The sequence below is a fragment of the Mustela putorius genome, unplaced genomic scaffold (genome assembly GCF_011764305.1).
Source record: "Mustela putorius furo isolate JIRA1106 unplaced genomic scaffold, ASM1176430v1.1 tig00003834_pilon_pilon_pilon, whole genome shotgun sequence".
NCBI lineage: Eukaryota > Metazoa > Chordata > Mammalia > Carnivora > Mustelidae > Mustela > Mustela putorius.
In genome coordinates, this window is record NW_025421987.1 from 34604085 (window position 1) to 34630381 (window position 26297).

At 37.0% G+C, this 26297-nt stretch overlaps 1 protein-coding gene across 1 annotated transcript in view; it reads left to right on the forward strand.

Annotated features, from left to right (window-relative positions):
- The first annotated feature begins 9160 nt into the window (after positions 1-9160).
- Positions 9161-26297, forward strand: part of LOC101684774 (T-cell receptor-associated transmembrane adapter 1) — a 38462-nt gene continuing 21325 nt past the window's right edge. The window contains exons 1-2 of the mRNA XM_004769140.3: positions 9161-9404; positions 22486-22596. Of these exons, the coding sequence (XP_004769197.1) occupies positions 9398-9404; positions 22486-22596 (118 nt within the window). The 5' untranslated portion in view covers positions 9161-9397. The remainder of the gene's footprint in view (positions 9405-22485; positions 22597-26297) is intronic.

The window sequence follows — 26297 nt, forward strand, 5'->3', positions numbered from 1 at the left end:
CATCTCTAGTAATAGTCTTTGTGTGGAGGTCTATTTCATCTCAGGTAAGTATAAGCACTCTCTGTTACTATTACTGTAGGCAGGCATTTTTTCCCATACTTTGACCCTCACTTATTTGTATCCTTGAATTTCAGGTATTTCTTTTGTGGACAAAAGGGAAGATCTTGCTTCTGGTTTTTGTTTTGTTTTGGTTTTGTCTTTTGTATTAAACAAAACCCTTTGGATACCATTTTAATTCCCTAATACTTTAGATGCATTGTTTGAGGTTTTTTTTCCTTTTAATTGCTTCTAGGGGTTAAAATATTCTTCTTTAAAGAAGCCAAACTCTCTTCACAGATGACATGATACTTTATGTGGAAAACCCAAAAGACTCCACCCACAAATTACTTAGAACTCATACAGCAATTCACTAATGTGGCAGAATACAAAATCAATGTACAGAAATCAGTTGCTTTCTTATACACTAACAATGAAACTGTAGAAAGGGAAATTAGAGAATCAATTCCATTTACAATAGCACCAAAAACCATAAGATACCTTGGAATAAACCTAACCAAAAAGGTAAAGAATCTATACTCAGGGAACTACAGAACACTCATGAAAGAAATTGAAGAAGACACTAGAAGATAGAAAAACATTCCATGCTCATGAGTTGGAAGAATAAATATTGTTAAAATGTCTATACTGTCCAGAGCAATCAGTACTTTCAATGCCATCCCGATCAAAATATCATTGACATTTTTCAAAGTTCTGGAGCAAACAATCCTAAAATTTGTATGGAACCAGAAAAGACCCTGAATCACCAAGGAAATGTTGAAAAGAAAAACAAAGCTGGGGGCATCACGTTGCCTGATTTCAAGCTTTATTACAAAGCTGGATCACCAAGCAGCATGGTACTGGCACAAAAACTGACACATAGACCAATGGAACAGAGTAGAGAGCCCATACATGGACCCTCAACTCTATGGTCAAATAATCTTTGACAAAACAGGAAAAAATATACAGTGGAAAAAAGACAGTCTCTTCGATAAATGGTGCTGGGGAAATTGGACAGCTATGTACAGAAGAATGAAACTTGACCATTCTCTTACACCATACACGAAGATAAACTTAAAATGGATGAAAGACCTCAGTGTGAGACAGGAATCCATCAAAATCCTAAAGGACAACATAGGCAGTAACCTCTTCAACATCAGCCACAGCAACTTCTTTCAAGACACATCTCCAAAGGCAAAGGAAACAAAAGCAAAAATGAACTTTTGGGACTTCATCAAGATCAAAAGCTTCTGCACAGCAGAGGAAACAGTCAACAAAACCAAAAGACACCAACAGAATGAGAGAAGATACTTGCAAATTGACACTAAAGACAAGGGCTCGATATCCAAGATCTATAAAGAACTTCTCAAATTCAACAACCAAGAACAGATAAGTCAAAAAATGGGCAGGAGACATGAACAGACACTTCTCCAATGAAGACATACAAATGGCTAAGAGACACATGAAAAAATGCTCATCATCATTAGCCATCAGGGAAATTCAAATCAAAACCACATTGAGATACCACCTTACACCAGTTAGAATGGCAAAAATTAACAAGGCAAGAAACAACAAATGTTGGAGAGGATGTGGAAAAAGGGGAAGCCTCTTACACTGTAGGTGGGAATGCAAATTGGTGCAGCCACTTTGGAAAACAGTGTGGAGATTCCTCAAAAAGTTGAAAGAAGACCCAGCAATTGCATTACTGGATATTTATCCTAAAGATACAAATGTAGTGATCCGAAGGGGCACATGCACCCGAATGTTTATAGCAGTAATGTCCACGATAGCCAAATTATGGAAAGAGGTTAGATGTCCATCAACAGAAGAATGGATAAAGAAGAGGTGGTATATATGTATGTATATATGTACATGTACATATATACATACATGTACATATATACATACATATATACCACCTCTTCATATATATATTCACATACACAATGGTATACAAGGCAGCCATCAAAAGAAACAAAATCATGCCATTGTATGTATATATATACATACATACATACCACCTCTTCATATATATATATATATATATATGTATGTATATTCACATACACAATGGTATACCAGGCAGCCATCAAAAGAAACAAAATCTTGCCATTTGCAATGATATGGATGGAAGTAGAGGGTATTAGGCTAAGTGAAATAAGTCATTCAGAGAAAGACAATTATCATATGATCTCACTGATATGAGGAATTTGAGAAACAAAATAGAGGATCATAGGGAAAGAGAGGGAAAAAATGAAACAAGATGAAATGAGAGAGGGAGACAAACCATAAGAGACTCTTAAACTCAGGAAAAAAACTGAGGGTTGCTGAGGGTGGTGGAGGGTGATGGATCCTGGGGAGGGTAGGTTCTGTGGTGAGTACTGTAAATTGTGTAAGACTGATGAATCACAGACTTGTACCCCTGAAACAAATAATACACTATATGTTAATTTTTTAAAAAGCCATGTCTGGCAGGACAGAGAGTACCTATCTAAAATTAAGTTCATTCTTGGGGCACCTGGGTGGCTCAGTGGGTTAAAGCCTCTGCCTTCGACTCAGGACATGATCCCAGGGTCCTGGGATCAAGCCCCACATCAGGCTCTCTGCTCAGCAGGGAGCCTGCTTCCTCCTCTCTCTCTGCCTGCCTCTCTGCCTACTTGTGAACTCTGTCTGTCAAATAAATTAAAATCTTTAAAACTAAGTTCACTCTCAGCACCTCTTACTTGCATATTTATCACTCAGATCTAGTCTTTGTTCTGTATCGCTCTTTGACCCATGGGAGGCTGACTGCTATGGACAGAATCATGACTTCCTTCTGACTTCATTGGATGTGACTAATGAGGAAAATGTGTGGGAGATTGGAGGCCAGAGGAGAACAAAATTGGCGTGTTTTCCCACATCTCCCTTTTTGGTTGCAAAACATGATGGCTGTGTTTTTTGTTCTCTTTTGTTTTTTTTTTTTTGTTTGGTTTTGTTTTTTTTTTAATTTTTTTATTTTTTATAAACATATATTTTTATTCCCAGGGGTACAGGTCTGTGAATCACCAGGTTTACACACTTCACAGCACTCACCAAAGCACATACCCTCCCCAATGTCCATAATCCCACCCCCTTCTCCCAAACCCCCTCCCCCCAGCAACCCTCAGTTTGTTTTGTGAGATTAAGAGTCACTTATGGTTTGTCTCCCTCCCAATCCCATCTTGTTTCATTTATTCTTCTCGTACCCACTTAAGCCCCCATGTTGCAATCAAGAAATGGGCAGAGGACATGAACAGACATTTCTGCAAAGAAGACATCCAGATGGCCAACAGACACATGAAAAAGTGCTCCATATCACTGGGCATCAGGGAAATACAAATCAAAACCACAATGAGATATCACCTCACACCAGTCAGAATGGCTAAAATTAACCAGTCAGGAAATGACAGATGCTGGCGAGGATGCGGAGAAAGGGGAACCCTCCTACACTGTTGGTGGGAATGCAAGCTGGTGCAGCCACTCTGGAAAACAGCATGGAGGTTCCTCAAAATGTTGAAAACAGAACTTCCCTATGACCCAGCAATCGCACTACTGGGTATTTACCCTAAAGATACAAACGTAGTGATCCGAAGGGGCACGTGCATCCGAATGTTTACAGCAGCAATGTCCACAATAGCCAAACTATGGAAAGAACCTAGATGTCCATCAACAGATGAATGGATCAAGAAGATGTTCTCTTTTGTTTTTTAACTGAAAGCCAAAGTTCTTGTCAAGCAACCCTTTCTCATAGCTATTTATCTCACTAGGTTCCAGTGGTGGACATTCTTCTAGTACTTTCAAACCTAGGAGTTGTCATGGCTCCCTCTGTGCTTAACCTGGAAGTTCACCATCCCTTGTTCTTCCCTTTGGCCCAGACTGCACCTCTGTATAGTCCCTACTTTAAACTCATTCAACTGATCCTTCTGACTGCTGCATCTGTTTCCAGCCAGGACCCCAACTGGTGCATCTCCTCTTGGTGTCCCTTTTCACATCCTGTTTCTAGTCCTTAGGGCCCTCCAACTAGAGCTTATATTCTAGAAATGTCCTAGTCCCAAATCTCTTCTTCGGATGAAAATTTAGTTTACCATATGTTTTATTGGGTAGAAAATCCACTAGAACTAGTCTCACTGGGAAGGCTATTCTGAGGATACTGGTGGTATTACCTGTCCTGGGACATCTGAGTTTTAAGGGCTTATCCCTTATAATCTCAGGCACAATGTTTCTAGAGATGGAAATTCATATGTAGGCAGTAAAGTTGATAGTATCTGTGGTGTCCCTCAGGTAAGCCAGATGCCGAATATGGGTGAAAGTCAGAAGACCCAGTTCAACAGGAACAAATATTGCTTGATCCAGTGTTTTGTGAAGCACACACATCAGAGTGGTAGTCCTGCAAAAGGCTTTGAAAAAATAATAAAATAAGAGAATGTTTCTCTTGTGAAATAATTTTTGGGAATACTGAGTATCGCTTCCTCTTGAAAAGAGAAATTTTATATTAGCTTACTAAAGCTCGGAGTTCCATGGTAAATAAACTGGATTTCCTTTGAGCCAGTTGTATTTCAAATAAGAACAAAATTTTTCAGAATGCTTTGACTTTACGAATAGCATTGTCTCTGGGGCATTGTGTAGAAATTAGGAAGCAAATTGCTTTCTCCTAGAAAATTTGAATATTTAAGCCTTTCATGTGTAGGAAGATGACTGTAGCTACTAACAGCCATTACTCTCCCTTGTTTCTGAATTTTACATAATTGATTTTCTAGGAATTCTGGTCCTATAAAGTTATAATAAGTATAATAAAAGTATAATAATTATAATAAAAAAGCTTGGACTCTTATGCCAAATCCATGCATTGTTCTATTACTTTTAACTTGTTTTTTTCTTTTCTACCTGAATAATTATGTCTTCTAGAGGAACTTAGAGTATAAACTCAATGAAAATACGAATCATCAATATAGTCTAATCAGATGTAACTGTAGCACCATAATTAATTTTGAATAATTTCATATTTTAAAATTGGATAATTGGAAGCACAGGGCCCCTCCCCTCCTGTCTTTCATAAAGTTGTTTCCATACCAGAGTCAGTCTTACTAAAGAATGATTTACCAGAATAAAGAAAAATCACACAGAGATTAGTTCTGTTTCTATTAAAAAAAAAAAAAAAAAGTTGGGATGCCTGGGTGGCTCAGTTGGTTAGGCAGCTGCCTTCGGCTCAGGTCATGATCCCAGGGTCCTGGGATTGAGCCCCACATCGGGCTCTCCACTCAGCAGGGAGCCCGCTTCCCCCTCTCTCTCTGCCTGTCTCTCTCTGCCTACTTGTAATCTCTCTCTCCATGTCAAATAAATAAATAAATGATCTTAAAAAAAAAAAATAAGGAGTCATCTTTAGTGCCTGGGTGGCTCAATCAGTTAAGTGCCAGCCTCTTGCTCAGGGTCCCGAGATCAAGCCCTGCATCAGGCTCCATGCTCAATGTGGAGTCTGCTCCTCCTCTCTCTCTCTCTCTCTCTGGAATAAATAAATACAATTTTAAAAAATAAGGAGGCATCTTCTATTCCAACCATTTTATTTAGTGCATGTTATTGGAAATCATTTAAACAATGGACAGATTTGTAAAGTGTAAAGCCAGAGTTCCAGGTAATCCCCTATTAGTAACTACTGTTAATGGTTTGAAACCCTGTAAACTTTAAAATGCATATTCATATATATGTATGTGTAGTATATATACTTGTGTGATATATACAAGTATAAATAAAAATATTATGGTGATAAAGATTAAAATAAAGATAATAGGTGACCATCAAAAGAGAGACTTGGAAATTGGGCTTCTTTCTATAAACTATGACCCATTTTTCTGAGTGCGGGAGCTCTGAAAGGCAGCTGCCATTCTGATATGTTTTTCTTTTTCTTTTTCTTGGTGGGGGGTGACAAAACTTCAATCTTGTTGGCCTTAAAATTCTCATTTCTTGACAGGTGCCCATCAGAGCCACATACCTTCCCCCAAAATTCCGTATATTTTTAACTGCTCCAAGCTTGTCAGGACAAATCTACTTAGTCCCACTATCTGCCAAACTTCATTTCAATAACCCAACTCATTAAAAAGTACTACAGAAGCCTCATGTTTATTTATTATTTGAATAGGACTCATAAAGCCATCATTCAAATCTCCAATTGCACTCGCTAGTGTATTTCATAACAAATATAAATCCATAGGCTTTTTTATATTCTGATAATGCCTCCATGTGTTCAGACACCTATATTTAATGAAAAGCTATCTTTTTTTCTCTCCTGACAAATTTCAAACATATGTGAAGCCATCTAATGCACAGGCACAGACTTTTTGTGTGACCTTGGACAATCTTGCTCTATCTCCTGATTTTACAAATCTACAGAATGGGGAACATTGTCATGCAGATCACTTTTCAAAAGTATTATAATAATTAGAAATTGTGAAGTAGTTCAGGTCTATCAGCAGATGTTTTATCATTTTAGAAATGTCAGTCGTGGGTTATGTTCATTAACTGGGTAAAACCATTAAGTAACCATTCAACATGTACCACAGGCTGCCTTGCTGACCTGAGGGAATAGGGTATACCCTTTCTTGATCACCCCATTGTCTCCTCTGCTCTTGCCTTCCCCAGATTTCTGCAGACTGGTAGATGTCACATACTCTTGAGGCAGGGAAGCCCTCAGGTAGCTGTGGTGCTGGCCCAACTGGCTCACTTGGTTTGAGATTATGTCCCTGTTGGGCTGTCCTGAGATGTACATCTCTGGGGTAACTGCAGAATTCCTGTATTTTCACCTGAATTATTCTCCCTAAAGCTGACCTTCTCTGTAACCAAAGCCAACCACTGATGGACTTGAGTTCTGTGGATCAACCAGGGTATCCCTGCTCCTTCTTTCCCCATCCTCTACTTTATTCTTGCTTGAACAGGAGAGTCCTGCACAGAAATCTCCAGTCTTGAGACCCCTTTGGTCTCCCATATCTTCTCTCAGTCCCTGCTGATATAAATGGGTTTCTACTTTACCCATGTTTCAAGATTTTGAGGTTGCCATGCTCCTACTTAGGCCATCTATGCAGTTTCCTTTTTTTTTTTTTTTTTTTTTTTTTTTTTAAGAGAGCAGAGATCCTGATGCGGGGCTCCATCCCAGGACCCTGAGACCATGACCTGAGCTGAAGGCAGAGGCTTAACCCACTGAGCCGCCCCGGTGCCCCTGCAATTTCCTTTTGAGCCTGAGGCTTCTATTTTTAGAAAAAAAGAAGGCCTTAAAGGAAACTTGGAGATAATTTCTCCTGCAACAGATATATTTAGAAAAACTAATATTTCACCTTCATGGATGGTGAAAGGTCCAAAATTCAGTCCCTCACAACCCCTCACAACTGCCCCACAGCTGGGCTCTCTCCTCCTGAGCAGATCTCCGTTCCTATGTCCTACCTAATTATTGGATGGATCCTTCTAATTCTTTGTTGTCCTCTGGTCCCTACATGAACCTGAGACTTCTATTCCTTTGAGCTCTTGGTCTCTGGGCATCCAGGCCTCCTTCATCCTAACCTGTTACCCTGTTAAGGATGGTGCTGAATAAAATGTTCTCTGGCCAAGTAGGTTTAGAAAAAGCTCTGTTAAAGTGGTTATTCAGGTTTACTTTTTATAGAACTTACCTTTGATTTTAATATACTCATAGGCATCCATGAAGGTGAAATAATAGTTTTTCTAAATATATCTGTTGCAGGAGCATTTATCTCCAAGTTTCCTTTAAGGCCTAGTGTTCTATGAAATGTATTTTAAAAATGCTTTTTTAGAAGAGTAGGGAATATCCATGATCTCTTTCTGTTTTATAGATTCTGATTCAATGATTCATAAGAAATATTTGGGGGAAAGCAATTGAATTGGAAAAAGCTGTTAGTGTTAAGTCTTTATTCATTCAAAGAATAAAGCAGCACTGTATTTTGGTTACTAGAAAGTTGTTTTCTATAATGGAGCAAAGAAAAAGCAGAAGATTAACATTCTTTTATTTATTCAATCATTGTGAGAATATTTATGGAGAACTACAGTGTGCCAAACATTGTAAATGCTGAGGTTTTCATGGTGAATAAAATCAAGACTCTCCCTGCCCCAAGAATCTTATAGAAATCAGCAAGAGTAAGATATTCTGCTAGCCATTTAATATTTTTATTCGGAGTCTGTGCATCAAAAGTCTCATTTTTAAATTTCCCGTAAAGTTTAACTTCTTAAAGTTTAAGTGCATCCCCTTTCACAGTAAACTGGATTCAGGTTTGTCATTTTTCTATAGCTAAAGAAAACTGGTGGAATCCATAATCAAACATCCATAGACACATAATATGCAGCAGGTATATGTACCCCCAAACACATACAAACCATATATTCAGATACTGCCCAGATCATCTTTGACTAATGCTAAAAATGAACTCTACCATTGACATATACATGCATTTTTCAGAGCATTATCGAGAACCTTTATATTTTAAAATAACCATGGGGCACTTGTGAAAATGCAGATTCCTGGACCCTGCTCCAGATATTTGGGTTTAGTAAGGCTTAGGAATATGAGTTTTAAACCAGAGCTGCATAGCATACTTATGCATACTAACATTTAGGAACCTCTGATTACTGAGATACTGGAGTGTGCATTTAGAGCTGGAACTCATTGCCAAGTGGCCCTAGACTTCACAGACTCCCGTCCGCTGGAGTGAGAGCTGGCGGGAAAGAAGGCAGACACCCAGTCTTCCAGCGGGACCAGGTACACAAGGCACCTGATACATAGTAACGTTCAAAAAGCCTCAATCCCCTTTCCTCCATTGGGCCTCAAAGAAAACACACCCAAAAGCTGAACACACCTGGGGGCTTCTCACTGTTTCCTCCCCTGTTTACTGTATTTGAGTTTCTTTCCATGTGAACTCATTTGTGAGGAGATCCCTGGATTCTCTGCAAAGGCATGGGGGACTCCCTCCTGGGCTAATTCATACTTTGCTTTTATTATCATTTTAAAATTAGATTTCGGTATTGATAAAAATCCAAATACCAGAATACAGAAGCTTGTGGGATTTTTTTTTTCTCACGTAACACAAAAATTTAAGAGCATACTGGTTTCAGATCAAACCTCTAGAAGCCTCCATCACCACATTTCCTGTTTGTAACTGAACAAAGTACACACAAAAGATTTTAAAACACAGAAGAGAGAAACCTGAGGTACGGTTACAGACACGTTTTACTGGCACACTGCTTCTAAAATACCAGAGCACCTTTACCAAGAAAAAAGGAGTTTGTGGGAGCCTTTTTAATCCAGACATTTCCCTTATGGCTACATAAGGATTTCTCTGACAAAGGAAGCATGTCAGGTAAGTGGCATTTTTAATTCTTTCATTATATTCCTGTGCTTAAAAATTCACGAAATAATTTCCACCACTCCAACCAAAAAAACACTTAAGATTTGAGGATTAAATTAGTTTATACATTATTTTTTAAATGTGAGATAACGTTTAGTATAATTTAGAACATACTTGGAAAGACTGTAGTAAATATTAGTTGATTATTTTCTCTTAGAAGAAAAAAATGGGAAGTTGCATAAGTAAAGCTAGTTGTAACTGTTCAGTTAGTGTTCATTGATAATTATGCCAATTACAGTATCTGTTATTTTTAAACTTTTGTTGATCATGCATATTCCTCTTTAGTTATAAAACAGGTCGGTAGTAACCACATTTCTAATTCCTTTGAGTTTAAGAATTGTAATATCTTCCCAGAAATTAACCCAATTGCTGATACCAGAGAGGTGACCATTCTGCAATGGCCAGTGAAAATTTGATCCTCATGACATGGATCACAAGGCTTGAACCCCCATTGATTAGCTGAGTGTCTGTTCCACATTGATGGTTCATACCCCTTTTAATGTTTTGTGTACTTTTTATGTCTTTAGTAAGTATCTTTTTGTTGTAAAAGAAAAGATACACACTATACCAAGTAAGAGGACTGAAATATATATGAAAAAGAAAAATATTTACATAGTTCCCGCCACCTCAAAAAAAACACAAGGTATTATGTTGTATTTCCTTCCCACTCTTATTTCAACACATTCTACATGTTTTGCTTTTCATACCTGAAATAATAGTGAATATAAAATCATATACTAAGAATTTTTTGCTAACATTAGGGTATAAGTTTTTCCCTTTTCATGATGATTTCTGCCTAATCATTTTAGAAGAATGTAGACAATGACATCCATTAGGCTAATTATAGTTTCCTTAGCTATTTCTTTATTGTTGGACATTTGTGTTTTAAACAGCTGTGTTATATTTCAAATGACAGAAAGATGAACATCTCTATACTTTTCCTATATTAAGAGTCATTTTCTTGGGAAAAATTTCTAGACTTGGCATTATTGAGTAAGAGGTTACAAACACTGTAAATCTCATTATTATATAGTTGCTTTTTCAAGAGTTATGCCAATCCACTCTCATTCTAGTGTGTTTTTCCTGAATAGGCTGGTATCCCCTAAAAAAAATCTTTACTGATAAAAGCGTAATATACTAACCCATTGTTGATAATCATTGATTATAATGAAGTTGAACAGTTTAAATGGGTTTTTAAACTGTTTAGCATCAAACAATCTGTGCATTGTCTAATTATATCTTTTGCTTCATTATAGTGCTTACAGTACTTCTAATATCAATTTGTGTGAGCCATTGATAGGGTAAAGATATTATATATAATTTCTGTGAATTTTCTTCCCAGTATTTTGTTTGCTGATTTTAAAATCAGTTGATTGGATTAATCACACAGGGAGCATAAGCCTGACATGTGATTTACATACCTATCTTTATTTTTTCTAGGTTCATAGGTTAGCAAAGAACAAAACAACTATTCCAGTTTTGCCAGTGCCCTGCAAAAAATAGACATGGCAATATTACGAACAGTTCTCATGAGCTGATGGTGTTGGGGGAACTCAGGAAGCATGGGAAGGCCAAAGACATTGAGTATAACATTCAACTATTTCCAGGATTCATTAATGCTAATTTTATGAGGGATATGATACAATTTCTTCCCTACAATTTTGTAGTTTAGATGTTCCCTTTATAGGTAATACAGGAGTTCCCCATTGACAGTTGAGACCTTCCGCAATGCCACAGAAGAGATAAAAAATATCAAGGGTTTGCTGTCAAAAACTCATAGAACTTAAAAGGATGGGAAAAGACTTTAATGTGAAAGAAGAGTCAGACAACAGTATTTTTTACATTTAGATAGGTGAAGTTACAAAGAAAATTAGCGTGAAAAAGCAAAATTATTCCTAGTTAAGTAAAGCAATGTAAGAAATTAACCCCCAAGTATCATTGGGTTTCTCCTGCCTAAATGCCTTGCACTTACTGCATTCATAAATCGTCAATATCATAATTCCTACCATGTTTCTGCATACACATAAAGTTAATATTAGCTGAATCAACTGGTGAGAACAATTCCTGAGGGCTACCATTAATTTAGCTTACAAAGTGTGATCCACAACTTAGGTACAGATTGTTGCTTTTCCAAAAAAAAAATTTTTTTTTTCATTGTCTTCACACGGTTTTCTCTTTCCTTGAGCCTCAATCGCTTTTCTGAGAACAATGAGCCTTTCCTTTAGAGATGAGATAGGACTAATTTATTAACCATCTTTTAAACTTAGGTGTTCTTTTAATTAAAGATGGGTCAAAGATAATGTGTTTCATTTAATTCAAGTAATATGTGCAGTGATTTTAAGGAAGGATTAAGGATTTCAATCCAGGAAAAATCATCAACATCATTATTGGTCACATTTCCAGGCATTTTGAATTTTATTTAATTATTCTAGAACTAGAAAGAGGAAAGAAAAAAAATTAACAGGTTTCTTACAACAATAAAGAAACATGATAGTTAAAATTTTGTTGGCTGAAGGTTTCCCATACACCCATGATATCCTAAGAGGATCTCGCCAAGGTGCTTCTCCAACAGAAAACAATTAAGTACATACATAAAATGGAGCCCAGTGGTGGGTATTAAGGAGGGCACGGATTGCATGGAGCATTGGGTGTTATACGCAAACAATGAATTTGGCCAGCACTTTAATCCCAATAGGGTTTCTCAAGTTGACCAATCCCAATTAAAGTTTAATTATAAAATTGACAAGTAGTCCAGTCCTGGGGAAATTATAACATAGTGTCTTTTTTTTTTTTTGAGGTTGTACATTTTATTTTTTAAATTAAATTTAATTTAATTTAATTTTTTTCCATGATCCATAATTCATTGTTTATGCACTACACCCAGTGGTCCATGCAGTACGTGCCCTCCTTAATACCCACCACAAGGCTCACCCAACCCCTCTTCCCCCTCCTCTCCAAAACCCTCAGTTTCTTTCTCAGAGTCCACAGTCTCTCATGGTTTGTCTCCCCCTATGATTTCCCTCAACTCACTTCTCCTCTCCATCAGAGTCTTAAAATCTCCCCCATACCTCCCTCCACAGTTATGTTCCCTTTAACAAATTCAGTTAAGTCTTGGCTAAGAGCAACTATGATGTGCTAGAAATATGTCACACAGCTGAGGATCTGAACTCCAGAGTTATAATTGGCCTAGTGAGGTTCAGTGAGATGCAAAAAGTCACACAGCTAGGAAGTGTCTTCACTCAGTCTCCCTCTGCACTTTGAAGCAGGCATTCCAATGCCCTGTGCTGCTATCGTCCCTCTCCCCATCACTGTCCTTCCCCCAACAGACACCATCCATTTCTCAAATAACCCTCTGTTCATACCAGATCCTTACTTAAGGTTGACAGATACCAAGTTTTGCATTAAAAACAATATCTTATTTACTCGAAAGCCTGAGAGTTGATTTCAGAATACCTTCCAGTGCTTCTATCAATGACCCTTAATGCCTTTTATTGATGGGGTGATGGGGATGGATGGTGGTGGGATAGGGGGCTGTGTGGATACTGACAACGTGCTGCAAAGAGGCCTCAGGAATGCACCTAGTTCCCCAGCAAACTGTCATTAACTGTCAGTAAGAAAAAACTCTTTTTATGCATAGGATCCATGGGGATATGATATATCAGAACGTTTTCTTTGAACTTTCTGGGGTGCCTAAAGCAGATACACCTACTCATGGAATGCAACAAGGAGATGGTCACTGCTCTGACAGAATCTGCAAGCCAAGGGAAAGAAACCATGTTGAAAAGCCATATCCTATAAACTATAAACTCATACAATTGTGTCAGTTACAGACTCCCTGAAGGAAAACAATTAAGGCATCATATGTATTGCTTTTCTATTGTTAGTTAAGTGAAGTCTTCTGTATGAATCAAACCTGCCAGCAGAAAAATGATACATTTGCTGGGTTTCCCTCCAGAGCACAAGCAAATGTGAATTCCAGCTACAGTGCCTGCCAAGTACTGTTGGCATTAAAGGAGTCAGAGGTCTTATAATTAGAGAGACTACAATTAGCCCCTGGCAGTTGAAAGCTAGATAGAAACTTAAATCATGCTTTTCCTAGCTGTCATTGCCTCACTAATAACTTCTTGAGGCCTTTGGCTTTTTAACAGTGTGAAGAGCTAAATTCAAATTGTGTGGGAGTTCTTTTTACATTGATAAAAGCTTTTTAAACGAAAGTAATTACAATTATGGAATAATGATACTGAAGATTGCATTTGTTGGGCAAGAACTTTTGAGCACTTTGTGCATCTAATAGTATAAGCAACATTATCTGTACTGAATAGACACCCACATGGGTTTGGAGATACTCATATTGCACTTGGGAAATAACTGGGTCAAAGGAGGTATGAAAGTATGTGCGAACTCTTACATAAATCTGTCATTCAGGTTGAAAATCCCCACCATTTAGCTACTTAATAGCTAAATGTGTATTTTGTTTTGTTTTGTTTTTCTCATCTGTGTAAGTTTTCTTTGTTTTCAAAATGGGGGCATTTATTGTTGGCAATCAAAAAATTAAGAAAGCTGAGGCTCAGACTTGTGACTCTGAACCCCACGTTGGGTGTAGAGATTACTTAACATCTTTTTAAAAAAAATTATGAAAGCTATCAAGAATGTCATGAAATACAAAGTTTCTAAATTAAAATCTGCCTGTTTAAAACTCATATCACATTACACAAGGAAAAAGTCTTGGAAAACAGAAGGTTAGATAGGAGTTAGAAACTCCAGAAATCAGAAAAAAACAGAGACCATGCTAAACCAACCCCATGCTTTAGAATTTGGCCTAAGTTTTCAAAGGCCTCCAGTTGGTTATGTGAAACAAATTAATTAATGACAAAACTGAGCCCTAGAAGAATGTATGGTGTGGTCTAAGTTCTTGTCTTACTGTTGCTAATGTATTTCCTGAAAATTACCAGGATTTTGTTAAAGCCTTTACATAAAATAAGTAGGCTCATGACCTTGACATGGTTGTTTCTTTGTAGTTGAGAGCAAATTATTTTCTTGTCCCAATTAATGGACTGATACAACTTTTTCGTGTTCCTTTTAATTAAAGAAGCTAAAGGGGAACTTCTAATTGAAATATAATTTTGTGCAAATGATAGGATATTTTATAGCTAGAATCAGTGTAATTATAAAAATAAGATGAGGGGCTTTGCCTTGAAGTATGCTTTTTTATACAGCACTTCATTCTATTTGCCCAAACTACAACTATTTATTGAATATAGACTAAATACTAGATACTATGAGAACTGAAAGAAAAAAAAACAACTAAGTACGAAGTAAATCATTAGTTCTCTCAAGGATAAGTTCTAGCCATCTATTATTCCTTCTTTCTTTCTTTCTTTGCTTTCTTACTCCTCCCTCAGAAAGAGAGGTATTTGAAGTACATAAAGCATATAGTCCTGTATAAGGGTTAACCAAATAGATCAAGACAAAGGAAAATTAAGAAGACGTGGGTACAATTAGGTCACAAAAATGAGTATCATATAATCACAGAGATTTGCTTAAGATAGATTGTTTATCAAATGATACATAATTGCAGCCAGATGGCTGACGGTAGTAGTCACATGAACCATAAGGGTGAAAACGTGCCAGTTCTTGGGGAGATCCCAGCTTCTTCTACCAGAGATGCCAAGTGATATATTCAACGATGTCTTCTAGTCCATAGACTCCTTATAATTAATGAATTCAATAGCACATTTCATCCAGCTGGTTCTTTTCTCTAAAACGAGATTCATTTTGCCCTGATAACATAGGCAGAAATTGTATAAAATGGAAGAAAACAAAAAGAGCGACAAAGCATTTTAATTTTTATTTTCTGATTGTAACCTGCAGTTCAGGATTCTGTTGCCATTTGAAGGCAGATTGTCAGCTGAAATGGAAACAGCTTTGATATTCTCTTAAAGCATTTTAGGAACATAACTGGTATATGTCCCAGTTTAGAAAGCCATCGAAGCCCATTCTATATCCATTCAGAGGCAGATCCAGGGAGAACTTAAGACAAGGTGAAAATTTCCTTCCCCAAACAGTTTTGCATCCTTTCAGCATGTGCATGAGTGAATGATCAAGGTCCCAAAGTATATGTTATAGGATTTGATGCAATAATTGTAGACCCAACTTTTTTTTTTAATTACAAATTTTCTAAAGTAAACATACGTTTTTTCTTTTTTTCCCAAGTTTTTATTTAAATTCCAGTTAGTTAACATACAGTGGAATATTAGTTTCAGGAGTAGAATTTAGTGATTCCTCACTTACATACAATATCCAGTGCTCAACACAAGTGCCCTACTTAATGCCCATCAACTATCTAGCCCATCCCCCACCCACCTCCCTTCCAGCAGTTTGTTTTCTTCAGCTTGCCTCTCTTTTTTCCCCTTATGTTCTCAAATTCCACATATGAATGAAATCATATGGTATTTTCTTTCTCTGACTTAGTTCACTTAGCATAATACTCTCTGGCTCCATCTACATTGTTGAGAATGGCAAGATTTCATTCTTTTTGATGGCTGAGTAATATTCTTTTGTATATATATATACCACTTCTTCTTTATTCATTCATCAGTTGATGGACATTTGGGTTCTTTCCATAATTTGGCTACTGTTGATGCTGCTGCTATAAATACTGGGGTACACCTACCCTTTGAATTAATATTTTTGTATCTTGTGAGTAAATACCCAGGAGTGTGATTGCTGGGTCATAAGGTAGTTCCATTTTTAACTTTTTTACTATTTTCCAGAGTGACTCCACCAATTTGCATTCCTACCAACAGTGTGAAAGGGCTCCCTTTTCTCCACATCCTCACCAACATCTGTGGTTTTTCCTGTGTTGTTAATTTTAGCTATTCTGACAGGTGTGAAGTGGTATCTCATTGTGGTTTTGATTTGTATTTCCCTGATGATGAATGATGTTTAGAATCTTTTCATGTCTGTTAGCCATCTGTAACAATTATATTTGACTACTTCTAACATAAGATTATAAATTACCCAATTTGCTTACCAGTAAATCATTAATATATCTATCAAATGCTTCATTAGAAACAAAGCAACTTTCTGGCCAACTCTATAAAATATTAGCTGTTATAAGTGTTCTTAAGTAACCTATACTATATTATGGTATATATAATTACTAGGCTGAAAAAAATTTAAGTAGTTACTTAAAGATTAAAGATTGTCCATTCTTTCTCTAACAATAACCAGACAGAACAACTATTTCATGAGGCCACTCTTGATTTATGATAACCATGTTATCAGTACCTAGAAAAACACTTATTTTTCTATTCTCATACTGGAAGAGTATGCATTTAATAAGTGAACATAAAGACATTGATCTTTAAGGTAAAGGTTGAAGAGAGTGAAAGCACATCTCATTTCATGTCTTTGGAAGTTATTGTGTATTCTCTGAGGAGATTATTTCTCTTCACTCTGACTCTTAGGTCATTACCATCCCAGCATTATGCAGGTGTAAATTTCCTAAGGTTGCATCTAGCTCATACAGCTTACCTCAACTAGTGGTCTTTTCTAAATTCCTTTCCCCAGAGATTTCACTGACCCCAACCAAACTCCTTAAAGACTTATTTTTACTTTTTAAATTTTTAAAAAAGCTTTTATTTACTTATTTTACAGACAGAGATCACAAGTAGACAGAGAGGCAGGCAGAGAGTGACAGGGGACACTGAGCGGACAGCCCGATGCGGGGCTCGAAACCAGGACCCTGAGATCATGACCTGAGCCAAAGGCAGAGGCTCAGCCCACTGAACTATCAGGTGCCGCAAAGACTTATTTTTAAACAAGAAAAGAAAATTTTATGTTTAGAGTGGTGGACACCCCATAAATTTAATCATATCAGTAGCTGTTAATGCAAACCACTTGTTCTAAACTTCCTGGAAAAAAAATAATCTGTAGGCTTTTCAGTAAATACATATTCAGGGCAGAAAGAATTAGACTGTTGTAGATGAGCACTTACACCAAGATTACAGTGGCCTAATGTGCTATTCTCCTTCTCACAAGGATCTGGTCCCTAGCTGCTGGAAGGTAGGTACTTTCTCAACAGTACTAGAGAAAAATGTAATAGAATCTTCAGCTTGTCTTCCCAAAGTTGTGGGTGTGTTTAGACCTCATACTTGATCAGAACGTTTCTGTTGGCCCTAGTCATTACATTATCCATCTTCATGCCACTCATTTTCTATTTAGTTAGTTGATACATGCTTAGTGAGAACCTACTTTGCTCTCTGAATAGGTTGCAGAAGTAGGTTGCAGAAATAAAAATTGGAATCTTACTGGTTTTAAGATGAGAATAACAATAATTCTCAGTTATATATTGAAGAAATCATGAGAATAAAAGGTATAGCAAAGAGAACACAGTCAATGGTATTGTAATAGTGTTGTATGACAGCAGAAGCTAACTACACTTGCGATGAGCCTAGCATAACATATAGAAATGTTGTACCTCTGAAACTAATGTAACATTGTGTGTCAGCCATACTCAAATAAAATTTTTTTAAAGAATAATAGCTCACATTTATTGAGCATCTTATTAATGAGGAACACTCTTCTATAAATCTCAATCTCCACAAAAATAGGTACAATGAGGAAATTGAAGCATGAAGACCACAATGAATACGACCTTTCAGTCCTTCAAGAAGTTCAGTTAAGTAGGGAGAGAATTTTACACATAAATGATTACCTCAACAAATATTACCTCAATATTTGTTGAATTACAGAGATATAAAAGATATCACTTGGTGGGGGACAGGCAGCGTAGAGTGAACGCTTCAAAGAAAATGCAGTCTTGAAGGATGACTAGGAACTTGTTAAATAGTTAAGGGGGAAGGCATTTCGGGCAAAGGGGCAAATACACAGAGACATAAGGACATGAGATGGTAAGTATGGTATCTGCTGAGAATCTTAAGTGTCTCAGAATGACTGGAGCATGGTGTATTATTGGGCAGGCATAGCAAATAAGTCCTAAAAGATAAGAAACCTAAAGTAATATTTTGTGGAAATAGTTCATGGTGAGGAAAGAAAAGTGTGATGTTCTCTATGCTTAGGGCAGAGAGAGGAGCAAGTTCCTTCTCCTGGGAGAAAAGACAAGTGAACAATCTCCTCCAAAAACCACAAAGGAGGGAACTATATGAGACAGTGTGTGGAAAGATAGTAGCTACCAGGAATGGTGTTCAATGAACCAAAAGAGCCATAAACCTAAAGTCCGGACCAATTGCAATAATAGGAACAGAGGCCAGATCAACCTGGAAAGGGTCTGCTTAATATTGTGTTCTAAAACCTGAGCCATCATTATATTAAAATCCTATAAGATGTGTATATCCTTTGATCTAGCAAATCAAGAATTTCTAACATGGGAAAAAATTAAGATTGGATATATAGTTGTAGCTACAGATATTCATCACAACATTGCTTATATAACTAAAAATCACGAGCAACTTAAATATCTAATGATAAGGGATTGTTTAAATTATGGAAAATTCGCTCAATGGGATATAGGGCAGCTAAAAGAAATGAACATATATTTTATTTATAGGAAAAGAAACACACTATAGATTATTGGAATGAAAGTAGATAATAGTATAGTCAGTATAAATGAATCATATGTCTTTGTCTGTAACAATTTTTATACGGAGAAAAATAACTGGAAGTATATGAACCAAGGTGTTCACAGGGGTCATCTCTTGGAAACAGGATTGTGGTTGATTCTTAGCTTTCTGTTTTTGCTTGTCTCAGTTTACTAATTGTTTTTAATTGTGAACAAGAATGATACATACAGCAAATCTGGCCTCTGTGTAGCAACTGAAGTTCATTTATTTGTTACCAAATACAGTGACTGTAGAGGGTGAGTGATTTGAGTCTACTTGACAGACGGAATATCCTGAATTGATAATTGTGATCTATCTCGATAGAAAATATAGTATGTGCCCTCAAATTGCCTTAAGATTTAAGATGTGAAAGAACCTAGAACTGCATCTAGACTGTGGGTCTGTAAGTGACAAATACAAGAAGTCCTTAATAACATAATTCATTGATTTAACCATTAGTTTGATAATAGAAAACATAAACTAATTCCTTTGTATTGTGATAGCAGAGAGAGAAACTGAGACCCAACTGGCCATTGAGAAAGCCTGCTGGTCCCATTTGTTCACAATTATAGTCCCATTAACCACCTGAGAAGGACTATTATCAATGCACAATGGGGAACAAGCTCTCTTTGAAAGCTCTCTTAAAAATTCCCTGAGACCCAGCAATTATATTCTCAGGAGCCTCTTTCTACAGAGGCCTGTACAAAAGGCCTGTACAGTGAAGTTCACTGCATTATTGTTTATAAGAGAAACCATTTTAAAAAATCAGAATGTCCATCTTAGAGAAATGGGTAGGTGAATTATAGTACAGCAATACTGTATAATTCCATGTAGCCACTAAAAATAACATAATAACATGGCAAACATCCCCCAGACACATTGGTAACTTTTTAAAAAAAGGCTAATTAGTATAAAATTTGTGACCCATTTATGCTCTAATAGAGAATCTTACATGTTATTCTAGGAATTGCTTAGATTTTTTATATTGCTAGGATTTTTTAAATATATACTCAGCAGGCACATGTGTTCTTTTCATAAACATAAAAGTCAAAGAAATATTTCTAGGAATATAGACGGTACCATGCAAAACCTAGAATTTCTGGTATATTTTAAGTAGTTAATGATTACTATGTTGTAGAATTCTCATAAATATTTATGGGATGATGTTCATGATGAATAAATAAGGCCTTTTTAAACCTTAGTGTTTTTAACCAAATGAATTGATAGGTCTATTGGAGAATTAAAAACTATTCAAGTCTTCTCATTTTTCTTTAATTTTATGAAACATAAAAAGTCCCTTAAAGAAAATAAAACCAGGGGCTCCTGGGTGGCTCGTCATTAAGCATCTGCCTTCAGCTTAGGTCATGATCCCAGAGTCTAGGGATTGAGCCCTGCTTCAGGCTCCCTGCGCAGTGGGAAGCTTGTTCTCCCTCTCCTACTCCCCCTGCTGTGTTCCCTCTCTTGCTGTCTCTCTCTCTGTCAGATAAAGAAATAAAATCTTAAAAAAAGAAAGAAAACAAAACCACACATTTCACTATCATTATCAGCGACCTTTTCCTATTTATTAACAAATTCTTTAAAAAATCTTTATAAATCATGTATATTATGCCTCGCACTGCAGAGCAGAAGGCAGAGATGGTTCTATCCTTTGTGGACTTCATGGTATTTCGAACACCTAAATAACATAGTATGAAATTAAAAAGGAGGTTGCAGACATTAGTAGACAGATTTATGTTTAAAGAGCCACAGACTATTTCAAACAAAAGCAAAGTATATATAAATAAGCAATATGCAAATTATATGCAAATATGTAGATGTACATCTATATCACAAATGTTCATTTAAAAATAAATGATGCGAAGGAAAGAAAGAAGGCAGGGATGGGGGAATGGAAGGAGGAAGGGAAGTAAGGGAGGGCGGGCTGAAGGCAGGCAGGAAGGAAGGAAACCAGACGACCTCTCAAACAGGTCCACTGACAGCGACTCAACAACCACACTGCAATGTCAATATGTACCCAAAAAACAAAAAACAATTCAAACATCAAATTTGAGATATAGAAAATAAGTATAAGAGAGCAGCACAAAGGACATTTTGGTCTAAGGATTATTTGCTGGTTTAAAGACAGGAGAGGGAAGCAAGACTGATTTCCCTCCTGTGAGGGGTTTGCCTGTTCTGCATCTAACATCATGCTATTTAGAGTTCTTTGAAAGGGCCGAGCATGGTGTCTGATTCGGGGAAGTCATAGAGGGAGCCGAGGCTGGGAAGGAACATAAGCTCTGTTGTAGCTACTGTCACATGCCATTTCTGCTTGTCTTTACACATCTGTGTCACCAGCTAAACAGTGCCTTGAGGGCCAAGATTCTGTTTTCTTTACCTTTGATTCCCAAATATAAGGCACAGGTCCTGACACAGAAGAGATGTCTGATGTCGGTTGAACACATAAATATACAGTGTTAGAGAATCATAAGCTACTTTTCTGGGGTCAGTATTCACATGACTATTTGGCTACTAAGATAATTGTCTAATTCTTATACATATATATGTATATATATAAATATATAAAATTATAATATATACATATGTAAAATATATATAAAATACATATTAATAAAATATAAATAATGTAATAAATATACATTTATAATTAATATATAATGTTTATATAGTATATGATATATGGTATAGACTATATGTATACACATATGCATATTATATATGTATTACATATAAAATCAATATATTTATATGTAAATATAATGTATTTTATATACGCATTATACATAAATATACACATAATACATATATCTAAATACATAAAATCAGGGTAATTATCTTATAAAACACTCATATACATGTAAAGATTACCATAAATAACCAAGGACAACTGATAGGCAATAGCCCACAAGCCCCCTATGGCTCAGGAATGAAAAAAGAATCTCTACACAAGGGTAAAGAGAAGCATAACTATTTATAGAAGGGGATAAGTGGTTTTCCATAAATAAAAGTATATATGACTATATCTGAAGATTAAAGAAAGGGAAAAAGTAGGGCAAATTATCATTCTGGATAATCTGGATGATTTTCATTTTGAATCAAAGTCTTAATAATCTGTCACCAGTTGTCAAATATTAGCAGCTAGACTAAAAACATCTTTCATTTCATCAACACTGAGAATGAGGGAAACTTGCTTCCTTTTGTCCATGCTGAATACAGGGACATAATAGCAATACCCATTTGAAATCTGTAAGGCAGCTTTGTCTGTCAATGGTAATTAATTTCTTGGCAGAGGATTTGTTCTTCATTATGAATAAAAACTATGGTTTTAATTGTGGGAATATTCAATTCAAAACAAATTGGTGAGCACCTATGATGTTGATATAGGTATTTTTTGTTTGTTTGTTTTTTTCCAGGAAACTCTGAATGCCAGTTTTATGCCTGGATAATTGTAGCCTTTTTGGGGTTAGCTCTGGTTGTATCACTGATCTTCAATATTTCCCACTATGTGGAAAAGCAGCGACAAGGTAAGACATTTTGAAAAATAGCCAGATAGTACCAACTTGAATAGAAACAAGTCCCTGGAAAACCTACAGAAGAAGACAATTTTATGAAATGTCATGAAGTAGGGTATTTTCATCTGTAGGACTCCTATATGATACTTTTTTTCTACCCTTAGGTTTCTCTTAATTTAAAAATGCCATCATATTAGAATATAAACAGACTCCCAATCTTGGCTTTATCTCTGCCTTAACAAATACAGAGTAGGAAGGAATTGTCCTGGTAAAATGTAGTTTTCCTTTTCCAACTCAACAGCTCGTGAAATTGTAGCCTCTTCTGCAGCAGCTATAAAAGTTCTCACTGATAGCTGATGGAAAGAGTGGTGACCCAAATCCTCAAGCTTCCACTCAAGCCTACTCAAACCCCTCAGCATCAGTCAGAACCTCTGAAATACAGGTAGCTGGCCTGGGATCAGAAGAAAAATGGCAAAACAACAGGCTGATCCACAAGCTTATTTTCTAACACTCCTGGGGTTAGCTAGCTGTTCCTTTAAACAAGCTGGTCAGAAGTTTTAGCCATGTGACTCACCCTCATGAACATGACTGAAATAGCTCAACGCCCAGCGATGGCACAATCTTTGCACACCAATGGCATTCAATACAAGTGTGTTGGGTAGATGGATGGATGGATGGATGGATGAATACGAAAATCCAGCTATTTCTGGGAGCAGGACATTTCAGTGGTTATAATGAATAGAAAAAAAATGTCAGTACATTTTAACAGTACATTTAACAGAGAAGAAGTAAAACAAAGTTAATAAAATTGCATTAGACACATGACCAAGAAAAACTGCATGAAGCTAATTTAGACAATGGTTAGAATCTGGGAGAGTCCTTGATCCTCTTGGGATAACACAAATATAAAATATGAAGACATGTTACTGTCACGCCTCTCAAAAAAAGACAAAAGGCACTAGAAAGTCAAGCGGTATAGCTGAGGTCACACGTCTACTCAATAACAAAGTCAAGGATAAGGGTCCTATCTAATTCTCTGTTCAAAGTGGTTCCCACCAGCACACGTTGCTTTTACATTGTGTACCAACTATCCTTGGCCAGAAACCCAACACTCCTTTAGGATCTCTATTACATCATTTCTAAGCCTAAAATGCCAGCCAGGCAATGCTTTTTCATTAGCAATGATTTCAATAATTCTTTTTTTAAAATTTTTTATTTTTTATTAACATATAATGTATTACTAGCCCCAGGGGTACAGGTCTATGAATTGCCAGGTTTACACACTTCACAGCATTCACCATAGCACATACATTTACCAATGTCCATAACCCAATTAATAATTCTTTTTTAAATCAAATGTTTTTTGAAACAAATTTCATAAGTCAGATGCATGAATGACCCATCCTCTAACATTTTTGAAAAAGGCTTCCGTCATAGAAAAAAATGAGCTAAGAGCAACACTTTTCGCTTAAAATGACTATATTTTAATTTCTCCACTAAGATATTTTATGAATGCAGATAATACTGTCACTTGTATTAGAAAATGATGAGGGGCACCTGGGTGGCTCAATGAGTTAAGCCTCTGCCTTTGGCTCAGGTCATGATCTCTGGGTCCTGGGCTCGAGTCCCGCATTGGGCTCTCTGCTCAGCAGGGAGCCTGCTTCCTCCTCTCTCTCTGCCTGCCTCTCTGCCTACTTGTGAACTCTGTCTGTCAAATAAGTAAATAAAATCTTAAAAAAAAAAAAAAGGTGAATTGAGGGGGACCTGGATGGCTCCATCAGTTAAACGTCTGACTTCAGCTCAGGACATGATCCCAGGGTCCAGGCTCCCTGCTTAGTGGGGAACCTCCTTTTTCCCTCCCCCCGTGTCCCTCCCCTTGCTTGTGTTCTCTCTCTCTCAAATAAATAAATAAAACCCTTTAAAAAAGAAAAAGGTGAATTGAGAGCTATAGAGTTGAAATAATTTAGGACGGAAGCCAGGACAAGAATAACCATGTGAACTGATACTTCACGCTCTGTTGATTTCGGTGCAGGTCTCTGGAGTCTCCAGTCCCTTTGTGGGACCAAGGAACAAGTGTCCTCCTCAGTTCTCATTTTTTGGTAGTTTGTGCTTTGGAATTTATTTATCCATATTCATACCATTTGCCACCATATGGGCTCCTTTTGGAAGTTGTTCTCTTATAACGGTTAGTTGACCACTACCAAAAGACAGTAGACTAACTTTTTAAGAAAGAAAACAAGGACGAAAGGAAAGGAGGAAGGGAGGAAGGGAAAGAGAAAGGCTTTTTCTTAAAAAAATAAATAAATAAATTTTTTTTTTTTCATTTCAATTGTACAAACCATGTCTCAGGTGTGTCACAAATTACTTCGTCTAAAAACAGTATGGTGGGAAATACCATTTTAAAAAAACAGGAAATAGTCAATTATATTCATTGTTCTATTTTTAAAAATTAATTTCGATTCTTTCAATTTGTTCTTAACATCATGGCTTTTGAAGTCAACTGCCATTAATTAGAATGCTGCTTTCAATATTTACCTGGGAGACCTCTTGTACCAGAAACATAGTTTCTCATAGTTTCCTTGCCTACAAAATGTGGAAAACACTGTTCAGACCAAGGGTTATGAGACTTCTAGAGATCCCTCAGCATCGTGCTGGGGACAGAGGAGGTCAGTCTTGCTCAGGGCACAGCCCACAACACCACTCTCGGTGGCCCCAGTGCCTCCTTCCCTTCATCCACTGGCATTTGTGAAGGGCTTGCCCTAACTACATCTTTCCCCATTTAATTTTAGTGTCAGGTTCAGGGAACCTTAGTTCCTCTGACTCCTCACTCCTAGAGAGAGGAGAAATCTCCCTAGAGGACCTAGAGGATACAGAGGTGTATCCTCTAGGTCCTCTCCAGGCCCTATGTCACTTCCTGCCCCATGTCTATATCATTTAACATGTCTATGTAATAACCTGAGCTTTAGCAATGATGTTGTGTCCATTGAAGTCCTGCACAGATGCCTTTTAGAGCGTTTTCCATAGGCTTTCATAGACGGTTCTAACCATTAGTCTACTGCAAATTATTTTTTTTAAAGCAATAACATGCCTGGGTCTTGCATTTTATTAGTGTGCAAACCTCAGATTAGCCTTGCAGCAGAGCTCATGGATGCCAAAATGCCCTTCATTCTCATCCCACCTCACCATTTTCTCACTGCAACCTTCTCCTAACTGCCCCAGGTTCTCCTGACGTCTTTCCGCTAGCATCAGTAATAAATGTCACCCTTGGCTAGTCCAATGAGCAAGTATTGCACTGTCTTTCTCGAAGGCTACAGGTGGTTCTGGGATTAGCTCTGCAAACTGACTTCTGTCCTGTCCTGCTAAAGCCTCCTCCCGGCTTTGTTTGTCATAGGCAGAGGAGATTCGATGACATTAGTCAGCTTTTCTGCCACTCTGTCTGCAAACACAATGCCCCCCGTTATCTGACCTGATGGAACTTTTTATTTTTGCATCTCTGTGCTATTATTTGTGGCTAAGAAACTTGAAAGATAGGACTCCACCTATGGCGAACAGTGAGTGAATAAGTTGTGCTGGTGTATTAAATGGCTTACGAAAGAAAATCTCCATCCCAGCAACAACGCAGTATCTCCACATTCAATCAGATAGACATGATAAGCCTCTCCTTGATGTGTTCTGCAGCAGTGCTAGCTAGGTAAAAGCTTTGTAATGAAGTT